The 12,078-nt window shown below is 34.7% G+C and overlaps 1 protein-coding gene across 1 annotated transcript; it reads right to left on the bottom strand.

Annotated features, from left to right (window-relative positions):
* Positions 1-4,122: 4,122 nt before the first annotated feature.
* On the bottom strand, positions 4,123-5,319 carry LOC138910185 (uncharacterized). The gene is made up of 4 exons (XM_070201407.1): positions 5,307-5,319; positions 4,987-5,201; positions 4,578-4,785; positions 4,123-4,388 (listed from the first exon to the last, which is right to left on the bottom strand). Exons 1-4 carry the CDS (start codon positions 5,317-5,319, stop codon positions 4,123-4,125), a joined length of 702 nt encoding a protein of 233 aa, XP_070057508.1.
* Positions 5,320-12,078: the final 6,759 nt, after the last annotated feature.

The raw sequence follows: 12,078 nt of genomic DNA, 5'->3' as shown, positions 1-12,078 counted from the left end.
TGAAATTATTTAGTTCATTTGCTAAAACTTCAGACTAAATATGCTGAAGTTTTTAGTTCATTTGCTAAAACTTCAGACTAAACATGCTTAAGTTTTTGTCTTGCAGTATGTAATTTTCTAAAGAGTTTTTGCTAATGCATGTTGAAGTTATTTAGTTCATTTGCTAAAATTTCATACCAAAACATGCTGAAATTTTGTAACGCAGTCTACAGTTTTGTCCTGAGTTTTATCCGAAACTTCAGTCTAAACAAGTTGAAGTATTTTAGTTTATTTGCTAAAACTTCAGCCTAAACATGCTTAAGTTTTTATCCTGCAGTTTATCAATAGTCTTTTATTAAAGAAGGGCAAAATTATCTTTTTAAAATACTTTTAACAAAAAAAATGGGTACGGATACAAACGGAAAAATAAAACGGGTATAAGTTAAAAAGGGGCGACCCATGCAATTTTTACGTTCTCACATCTCAGTCATTCTACTAGTAGTTCTCAAACACATAATATTCACAAATATAAGATTAATACCTCCAATGTTTTTGCTAATCTCCATTGTAAAATTATCGAAACTTTTGTTGTCTTCGTCCTAAATTTTTTTTTATTTTAAAAAGACACTATATGTTAATAAGATTGGGTTATAAAAGAACATAAAACATGTAAAAAAAATTTATATTACCTCAAGGCATCCTGTTGTTCCTCCTGCTAAACACTAACACACCTGTAAAAATTCTGAGTTTCTCATTAGGAGGCAACACTTTAAATTGCTGTGATAGGTTAGCACTGTTGGAAAAATAAATATATCCCGCCCAGGAATAATATCCACGGCAAATAATAATAACACAAGAGAGTAACAATAACACCAAATCTTTTAACGGGGTAAAATACAATATCCGAGCGGAGCAATATTACCACTATAATATTACAACTTAGTAGTGTCAAGAGACTACTACAACTTCGAAAGAAATAACACTTTTTATTTTAAAATACCTTATTACAATAATACTGCCACTCACTATTTATCTCACAGATAACAATCCGTGAATTACTCTCACTGCTTTGCTTTCTACTTAGCTTCTCTTTATTTTTTGGTGTGTTAAACATAGAGGGAAGCATCTCTATTTATAGGCAAAGTTGCCAAAAAACCAACCAATCATATTGGCTCATTTGCAAATTGTTGAATCAGCCGCCCAACTTGCTTCTGCAATTTTCAATCCTTTTCTTTATTTTATTTATGAGTCCCACAAATCTCCCCCTAAATTTTGAATTTTCTTGGTCATTCTAAGTCTTGATCTCAACCTCTGAAAATCTTCAGACTTAAGAGGCTTTGTGAAGATATCTGCAGCCTGGTCATGAGACTTCACATATTTGAGCTTGACTTCCTTCTTGGCAATGCATTCTCTGATGAAGTGATACCTTGTATCTATATGCTTGCTTCGATCATGATACACCGGATTCTTGGCAAGTGCCTGTGCAGATTTGTTATCAATACAAATTTCTGTAACTTCAATTTGTGGCAAATTGAGCTCCTTTAATAATCTTCTTAGCCAAATAGCATGACAGGTACATGATGTTGCTGCTATATATTTGACTTCACAAGTCGAGAGAGTAACTATGGATTGTTTCTTTGAACTCCAAGAAATAACAGAATCACCCAAAAAAAATATAAAATCAGTTGTGATTTTTTTATCATCAATATCTCCCGCATAATCACTATCACAAAATTCCATAAGGTTTAAATCACTTGAACAAGAATAAAATAGCCCAAAGTCAATCGTACCTTTTAGGTAACGAAGAATTCTTCTAGTGACTTTCAAATGGGTGGAGGTAGGAGCTTCCATGAAATGGCTTACTACTCCAACTGCAAAGAGTATATTTGGCCTGGTACAAGTCAAGTACCTCAAACTTCCCACAAGACTTTTGAAAAATGTGGGATCAACATTTTCTCCTTCATCAAACTTGGACAATTTTATCCCACTCTCCATCGGTGTGTTCACGGGGTTACAACCGAGCATGTTGAACTTCTTCAAGATCTCATTTGTATCGATTTCTTGAGAGATGAAAATTCCATCTTCCATATGCTTCACTTCTAGTCCCAGGTTGTTTGACATGAGCCCTACGTCTGTCATCTCGAACTCATGAGACATATCTTTCTTAAAAACTTCAAACAAATTTGGGTTATTACCCGTGAAAATAAGATCATCAACATAAAAACAAACAAGCAAGATATCTCCATTAGTATAAACTTTAAGGTAAAGAGCATATTCATGGAGACAACGAGTAAACCCATTATCTTGAAAATACTTGTCGATGCAACTATTCCATGCTCGTGGGGCTTGCTTTAATCCATATAAAGCTTTCTTCAACTACAACACTTTATCTTCATGGTTTTTGACCATGAAGCCCAATGGTTATTCAACATAGACTTCTTCTTCAAGATAGCCATTCAAAAAGGCTGACTTGACGTCTAGTTGATGGATCTTCCACTTTATTTGTGCCGCCAAAGAGATCAGCAAACGAATCGTCTCCATGCGGGCAACAGGTACATAAACTTCTTCATAGTCAATGCCTTATCTTTTCTTGTAGCCTTTAGCCATAAGTCATGCCTTGTATCTCTCCACATATCCATCAACATTCTTCTTTGTTTTGTATACCTATTTTACTCTAATTGCACGATGACCATTGAGAAGAGTTGTTAACTCCCAAGTGTTGTTATTCTCTATTGACTCAATCTCCTCCTCCATGGCTTGTTTCCACCTTTTGTCTGTAATAGCTTCATCAAAGTTCATTGGTTCACTATTAGCAAAGAGACAATATAAAAAATCAAAATCGGTAACTTTTTTTGTGCCATCATAGAGCTCTTGAATGCTCCTTGTCTTTTGCGGTTGCTCATTTGAACTTTGTTGAGAAGAAAGAGATGCAACATTGGTTGAAGAAGAAGGTGGAGTTGTATCCTACACAAGTTCCACGGTCTCTGGTTCTTCTTCATCGCCAAAATATGGAAGAAAATCATATGAAGTTTCTTCCTAAGCTTCCCAATTCTATGCCAATTCTTCATCAAATTCAACATCACGACTCACCACCATCTTGCCGCTACTTGGGTTGTATAGCTTGTAGCCTTTTGAACTCGTATCATAGCCAACAAACACATGCTTGGCACTTCGATCGTCAAGCTTCGCTCTCCCTTGATGTGGCACATGAGCATAGGCTATGCTCCCAAAGATTCTCAAGTGCTTGACACTTGGCTTTCTTCTACTCCATGCTTCTTGAGGGGTTTGATCTCTAACATTCTTTGTTGGAGACCTGTTATTCAAATAAACTGCACAAGATACAACTTATCCCCAAAATTCCTTGAGCATATTTTTAGCTTTTAACATACATCTAACCATATTAAGAATTGTTCGATTCTTTCTCTCTGCAACTCCATTTTGTTGGGGTGAATAAGGTACCGTTAGAGGGCGACGAATTTTATGAGATTGACAAAAGTTATTAAATTCTTTTGAAGTGAATTCGCCTCCTCTATCGGACCTTAAAGCTTTTATTTCATAGCCACTTTCTTTTTCTACAAGTACTTTGAAAATTTTAAAAGCAGCAAAAGTTTCAGATTTTTGGTTCAAGAAATAAACCCAAGTCTTTCTACTAAAGTCATCAATGAAGAGTAAAAAATATTTACTTTTACCAAAGGAATGTGGATTGATTGTCCCACACACATCAGTGTGAACAAGCTGGAGCGGTTTGGTTGATCTTGACATAGCCTCCTTTAGAAAACTCCTCCTTGCGTGTTTTCCAAGAAGATAAGCTTCACACAATTGATTGGGATGGTTGATTGATGGTATCCCATGCACCATGTTCTTTTCTCCCATTGTTTTGAGCGCTTCAAAATTCAAGTGCCCAAATCGCATGTGCCAACACCATGATTCATCTTGCACATTAGCCTTCAAACACTTTGCATCAATTGTCTTAAGATTAAGAGAGAATAATCTATTCTTAGCCACATGCACTTTAGCAATTATAATTTCACTTGAATCTCTAAGCCAAAGATGCATATTTTTCATGTGGATGTCATATTCCTTTTCAAGAAGTTGGCCCAAACTCAAAATATTATTTTTTAATTTTGGGACATAATAAATATCTTAAATTAACTTGTGGTCACCATTTTTACAGGAGATCAGAATCGTACCTATCCCTTTGATTTGAATCTTTGAGGTATCTCCAAAGGACACATTACCTCTCACCGTTTTATTGATCTCCACAAACTTCTCTTTGCATCCACACATATGATTGCTTGCTCCATTGTCCAAATACCACGAGTTGCAATCATCCTTGTCTTTTTCCTTGAGTACCATCAACAATGTTGACTCAACTTCTTCTTTCTTGTCGTCAACAAGGTTAGCTTTTTCTTCAACATTGGTATGACATTTCCAAGAGTAATGGCCAAATTTATGACAATTATAACACTTAATTTTTGATTTGTCATACCTTTGTCCATTATTTTCTTGGTAGTAGCCACGTCCTCTTCCTCCTCTATGTCCACTACCACGACCTCTGAATGTCTGGTAGATTTTAACTTCATTGTTGAAGTTGTTACCGTTACTTTTTCCTCTTCCATGAGCGCCACGGCCTCGTCCCCGTCCATTCCCTCGATAGCTCTTTTCACCTCCATAATCCTTGAAGGATGCCTGAGTTTTAAGAAGTTGCTCCAATGACACTTCTTGTTTCCTTTTTATCTTTTCTTCGTGGGCTTGTAAAGAGCCCTCCAATTGCTCTACCATCATAGAGTCTAAATCTTTAAACTCCTCAATAGCACACACCACAAAATCAAATTTAGGTGTTAAAGTGCGAAGGATCTTTTCTACCACACGGACATCTTCTATGTCCTCCCCGTATCTTCTTAGTTGATTTACAACAACCTTCACTTTTGAACAATAATCCGAAATGTATTTGGATTCTTTCATTTTTAAAACTTCAAAATCAGCCCTTAGAGTTTGAAATTTTACCTTCCTCACCTTGTCAACTCCTTGAAGAGAATTTTGTAAAATCCCCCAAGCTTCCTTTGAGGTGGTAGCATCTGCCACCTTCTCAAACATGGCATCATCCAAACATTGGTGGATGAGCATGAGAGCTTGTTGATCCTTCTTCCTTGTCTTTGCCAAGACCTTTTTTTCATTTTGAGGCAGAACTTCCTCATTATCGGATTTTGCATACCCTCTTTCTACGATTTTTCATACATCCTGAGAGCCAAGAATGGCTTTCATACGTAGACACCATTTCTCATAATTATCTTTTGTGAGACGGGGGTACTGAAAAGATAGCAGACCATTATTCGCCATTGCTCTGATACCACATTATTGGGAAAATAAATATATCCCGCCCAGGAATAATATCCACGGTAAATAATAATAACACAAGAGAGTAACAATAACACCAAATCTTTTAACAGGGTACAATATAATAACCGAGCGGAGCAATATTACCACTATAATATTACAAGTTAGTAGTGTCAAGAGACTACTACAACTTCGAAAGAAATAACACTCTTTATTTTAAAACACCTTACTATAATAATACTGTCACTCACTATTTATCTCACAGATAACAATTCGTGGATTACTCTCACTGCTTTGCTTTCTACTTAGCTTCTATTTGTTTTAAGGTGTGTTAAAAACATAGAGGGAAGCATCTCTATTTATAGGCAAAATTGCCAACAAACCAACCAATCATATTGGCTCATTTGCAAATTATTGAATCAGCCGCCCAACTTGATTCTGCAACTTTTCAATCCTTTTCTTTATTTCATTTATGGTCCCACAAGCACTTAGAACATAAATACGAGCATTTCACCAAAATATTTCTAAGAGTAGTTTCTGAAAGAACGTAGGCAAGAAAAGACCCTTGCACAATAATTTTTTGTTTTTATTTTTTATTGTATCAGTTATCAATTTTAGCTTCTGTGGGGAGTGGGTGGCTTTAATGAAGCGTGTCACTATAAAAATTGTGTGCGAAAATATATTGCTAGCTATTAGGAGACCTATAAAAGAGATGTGAAAATAAGTTATATATACCTTGTGATGTCAATCTTATTGCCTGTGAAGTAAAACACTTCCACCCAAGTTAATAGAGCAACTAATACCAACGATACAATCAAGAGAAGGAGAGTCAGGAGAAATTGCGTGCTATATATCATTATTATAAGCTCGGTGTAGAGTGTAGAAATTGAAGAAGACGATTAATTTTCTGTGTATTTTTGGCTCAGTGTAAAAATTGAAGAAGAAGACTGTTTTTCTGTGTATTTTAGTTCCATATTTATACAAGTACTAGATGGGATAGGGCAAGTACGTGTTTATGTACACTTCTCTCAGTTTGGTATATGATAAAAGATGATATAAATTTACAATATGCTTTTAAAAGGGTTAGAGGTTTGGAAATTCTTTTCCAAGAAAACGAGTGGTAAATAGTAAAATACAGCCATTAATAGGAGATATTTGTCATCTGGCAAAGTATTGTCCTTAACATGTTAACTGCATCAATGAAGACTGAAATCATTAAACAGAGACTTAGAAAGACCATAAATAGTATTCTATAGTAATATTCTTAAAGATCTTAACATTCTTAGACGTGGTGCATGTAGGTGAAAGTTATGTCTAAGGTGACGGTAACATTTAAAGCTACATGTGCAGCATAATGTGATATGCTATTTCCCATGCTCAATTCTAATAGCATGTTTGGTCTAAGTTTATTTTGGCCAAAAGTACTTTTGGTAAAAAATTGAGGTGTTTGGCCAAGCTTTTAGATGGAAAATAGTACTTTTGATGAGAAGTAGAAGTAATTTTTGAGAAGTAGAAAAAAATAGCTTCTCTCTAAAAGTACTTGCTCAAAAGTGCTTTTCAAATTAATTATCCAAACACAAACTGCTTCTCATCAAAATATACTTTTTTGAAAAATACTTTTAAGAAAAATGATTCTCGAATTTTAGAAACTTGGTCAAACATGTTATAAGTAAGTCTTCACAGTACCTTGACCCTACCAAACATGATCCCGGCAGCCTACTGGATTATGCCTTCAACATCACTATAACCTGACCAACCTCGAAAATGTTAAACTTTGTTGAGAGGCAAAGAAAACCTAGTATAGCCTGAAAGAAACTCTTACGAAAAAGCAAACGCGTCTTCAGTAACAGTACTTTTGTGCAATATTAGTATTGCACTTTAGCCTATTCATATTTATGGGAAGAGAAAAAAATAGCTCATTAATTAATTTCTAAGAGCTCCATTATCAATCCAACATTTGGCATATAGACCACCATCAGTAGGAATTCCCACAATAAGTAAATAGTAACATATTTGGCCAAATTGCTATTTGTCACCCATTCACGTGCATCAACTATATTATTTTACGATTCAAAGGTAAGCTTTTTGCGTTCTTGAGATCATAAACTCATTAGGCTGAAGCAACCCTGGTAGGGGATGCGTTCAAATAACAATGCTTAAGCCAATCCAGAATATACAAACGACTCCAGCCCCATGGCTCAATTAATGCTTTGCCTCTGTGTATAACTCAATATCTGTAAAAACGTTTATATATACTATAACTACCTACCATCATTAATATTGTTAATCTGTAACTGAACACTTTATTTAGTAACTATGCAAAACGTTTCTTTCTAAGTGGCCATTGCATAAACTGGTATCATAAACTAGTTAAAGATCAACCCAAGCCCATTTAACTCTTCAAAGAGCCACCAAGAGCATTTAAACCATAAACCACTCTTGAAACAACCAACTTCTTTCTCTTTTCTCCCCTTCTTTTAGTGTGTGTGTGTTGCAAAGCAGCTAATTGAAAATGCAAAATTAAGCCAACAAAATGATGAGCTTAATGATGAATAGTGCCAAAGTCACGATCCTTGTCTGCTAAGATGTAACATATGCACCATCTCAGGCAATAAAGATCATTACTTGTAGTTTCCTTTTTATCATAGTAAATATCAAGACAAAACTATATCGAGAGTAAACGGTAGAGTTTTTGGAAGACGTCACAAGATTAGAAACAACAAATGTAACTAATCTACAACATACATGATCAAAATGGTTACAAACTTCAGCTACCGCAGTACATTCACTCAACATGCTATCCCTCATTTTGCAACTTACAACGGCCTGACATACAAGAAAGGCAGCCATTGAGCAAAAATAGATGTAAAACGTCATGAATCTAGAATACATGTGGCAGTCCTAAATCTTTATAGCTTAAATATTATTTATGATTTTCTTCTTTCAAATTAGCCTGCTATACAAGTTCATGATCATAGAAAAATCATTGGGATTTAGTACATGTTATTCTGTAGAGACCACCTTCATATCACTCCTGCAGAACAATTGGAACTAAAGCTAAAATGAAGCACCATGATTTCCAAGTGAAACCCACAAAAACAAAGCATAATCACCTCGGATTCTAAAAGAAGTCCCTTTGCAGGAAGTAACGTATTCAAGTATTGCTATTGAGTTTAACTCCTCCAATTCTATACTCTCAAGGTACAGTCATATTTCAAGAGTAAACTGTCACGTCCCAAACTACCCCTAAACGTGACTGACACCCAGCTAACATCACCCGCCAGGCGAACTATACTTTTTTACCTTAGCCATTAATTTACAGTATTTGATTAATCACAAGAGTATCCAAATAATCTGACAACTAAATTACAAACAATTAATATCTCGAAATATTATACTAAAATTCTAGTCCAAATCCACACTAGACCATGGAGCATCTAAGAGAATTGCAATAAACATCATATGAATAAATAATAAAGACTCTTTTGGCAGCCTCCACGAACAATGCGGCAGCTTGCCTCAATAATTTAATCAACTCTAGCGAACTCGTGAGCTACTAACTCCGTCTTCACCAATAGTATCTGCATAGACATGCAGGTAAGGAGTAAGTTATACGTAAATATAACCGGGTAAGATCCTCGACCTGCCACTCTGAATACCTCTTGAACAAGTGTTAGAAAATACAAACACACTATGAGCATATAAATAATATGCACAGAAATTCTTTCACCATATAATTACTTTATAAGATCCAAACAATTATTCAACAACAATACTATATATATCTTAACACAATCAACACTAAGGACTTGTCATTAACGGCAGTGCAGGAAATTAACCAAACACCTCAACGAGTCCACGACAGCATACACAATGCCCCAAATCTACCACGGCGGTATACACAATGCCCCAAATATATTACGGCGGCGAAGAAATAATTTCTAACGCCCCAACGCCATAGCACGAGGCCACGCCACACCACACCCTTATTAAATAATTTTAACTTTTTACAAAATAATATATATTTGCAGTTGGTCAAAGACCACCGATTTTGCCAAGCGCACGCTTGTCCCAACACGTGGACCAGGCAGACAAAACATACTTTAGAAACGCGTTTTGGAAAAGCAATCATCAAAGCTTAAAGTCTCACTTACCTTGCTATCGAGAAGTTTTCCGACTTTGCCATGTCTAGTCCACCAACCAAACGACCTCCAATGACCTCAATCTATTCAAAATATTGAATAATACGTCCTAATTAGTCTAGGTAAATAATTTCCTAAAACGCGTCAAAATTAAGGTCAGCCCTCAGTCCAATTAATAAAAATCTATACACAACTAATATCAAACGCGGCATTTTCAACAGTAGAAAAATTGCCGAAACAATGGTCTCATATATAACCCAGCAGTTCTTAAGTAATGATTTCTCATAGTAATAAAATTGACTACTTTATTCTTATGCTATTACAAATTACTTTTCAATAATTACAATATCATTAGTTAAATCATATGTTTCTTATTAAAATAGCAGAAGCCGAACTTGCTGAAGATGATTTTCTAGCAGCTCCTTTCAAAATAAAAATTTTATGTCTAAATTTCACCATTCACCAATCATTATCTAATTATTACTTCCACTCATTGGCTAACTATTTTCTAGCTAATTAAAAGGACACTGTAGCATGCAAAAAAAGTAGTACTACGTACCAGTGTAATAATCTAAATCCCATATTTTATTATTTAACTCCATTACTATTCAAGGACTATCAATTTATATTGTCTCCCCTAATCATTGGCTTACTCATGAATGCTAATCACTTTTTGCTTCTCAATCATCACTATGATTATTACCAACATAATTAATACTGACAAATAGCAAGTGAACTACAGTAGCATAGATATGATACCTGTTTGTGAATTGTTTTTATTTTACCAGTGCTATTGCCGCCACCCGTCGTCCCTTCTCGTGGAAAATTCCTTCGTTATATATATATATATATATATATATATATATATATATAAAGGAGGGAATAGAAAAGGTTCTCATTATATTTATTTCAGTTACAAAAGAAAAAAAATTAACAGCTAATTAGTTTATTGGGGTTCTCTCTCATTTTATTACATTACTCTTATCATTACTAAATTAACGAAACATCATGTTATTTGTTTTCTCAGAAGTCATGTTCTTCAAAAAATTGTGCAACGGTTGCAACAATCAATGCTCATAACTAATGCAATTTCAACAGACGCCAGTTTATAAAAGGTCATAACAATCTATATATATAATTGTGGTAATTAAAGTAGTAAATCAACGCACCACTCTTCCTTTTCATAACTGATCTCACCCATTTCTTCTTCATAAAGCTTACTCCAAAGAATATATGATATTCGACAAAGAAAATTTATTTGAGCAATCTATAGGAGAAATTCTGCATTATTGTTTTCTGTAATTCTTCTTATATAAGTACTGAATTTGTGTTTTATTTTCTTCTTATAATTGATTCATTATTTGTAGGACGGAACGGTATTCTTTCCTCTTTTGACAATAGAATAAATTATTCTCAAACATGTTTTCCTTATAACTTTTTATTCTTCTACAAATATATATTGTGATAATGCTATTACCTATTTTGAATTATAAGAAGAAATAGAAGCACATCAGTTATGAGTATTGTGTTTCATGTATTTCGTTGAATTGGATTGCCTATTATTTTTGTTTTTTTTTGTTTTGCAGGTATGATACAAATGATCTGGAGCAAGCATTTTGAAGAAGTATTCTTTCCTTATAAAGTTTAATTTTTCTAGAAGTATTTTGATAATTATAACTTTTTTGGTATCATTTGTTAATTGTTAGTAGGCAAACAAATCATAGCTTTAAGCAGATACTGCTACTTCTCAAAGTTAGTCTTTTGTTGTAGCTTCTGCCCTTATATTTCCCTTTTTGATCAATTTCTATGGTGACAATAATGATGTTTTTGTCACGATTCGGAATTTTTCAACGACGGGACCGTGATGACGCTTAACATTTCAATTGCTAGGCAAACCAACGTTAGAGAATTATTAAACCAATTCCTTATTTCCATTCAGTAATTAACAATAATTAACTAAGATGAAATATAATAAGTGCGGAATATTATAAAACTGTATTAATTACTACCACCCGGATCTGGAGTCACAATTCACGAGCATTCTAGAATTTACTACAAGTAATAGTCTGAAAGAAATATAACTATCTGAATGAAAGAAACAGTAGAACAGAAAAGATAGACGGGGACTTCAAGGTTTGTGAACGCCGACAGATCTACCTTGAGTCTCCGGACAACGGACCAATAGCAATCTCGATCAACCCGAGTCGGTATCAAAATCTGCGCAGAAAGTGCAGAGTGCAGTATAAGTACAACCGACCCCATGTACTGGTAAATGTCGAGCCTAACCTCGACGAAGTAGTGACGAGGCTAGGACAAGACACCCACATATAACTTGAACAGTATAATCATACTAGTGGCAACAACAGTAAATAAAGAATAACGCAGAAATAATGGGAAGGGGACATACGGTGGGGGATACAATATAAAGAGTGAGAATAATAAAATGACAGAATTAAACCGAAAATCCTTAAACGAATTGAGCAACTAAAGCAGCAAAGGAAAACTGCACGGCATCACCCTTCGTGCTTTTACTCTCAACCTCACCAAATAAATAAATAGAACGGCACGGCATCTTTTTACTCCCAACCTCACCAAATAAATAAATAGAACGGCACGGCAT

The sequence above is a fragment of the Nicotiana tomentosiformis genome, chromosome 4 (genome assembly GCF_000390325.3).
Source record: "Nicotiana tomentosiformis chromosome 4, ASM39032v3, whole genome shotgun sequence".
NCBI classification, from domain to species: Eukaryota; Viridiplantae; Streptophyta; class Magnoliopsida; order Solanales; family Solanaceae; genus Nicotiana; species Nicotiana tomentosiformis.
Note: the sequence above shows the minus strand (reverse complement) of the source record. Positions and strands in the feature narration are given on the sequence as shown.

Coding starts and splice junctions, on each gene's coding strand:
- LOC138910185 (XM_070201407.1), bottom strand. Junction 4,786..4,986: donor GAGTTGACAAGGTGAGGAAG/GTAAAATTTCAA, acceptor TGTGCTATTGAG/GAGTTTAAAGATTTAGACTC. Junction 4,389..4,577: donor TGGAAGAGGAAAAAGTAACG/GTAACAACTTCA, acceptor CCAATGTTGAAG/AAAAAGCTAACCTTGTTGAC.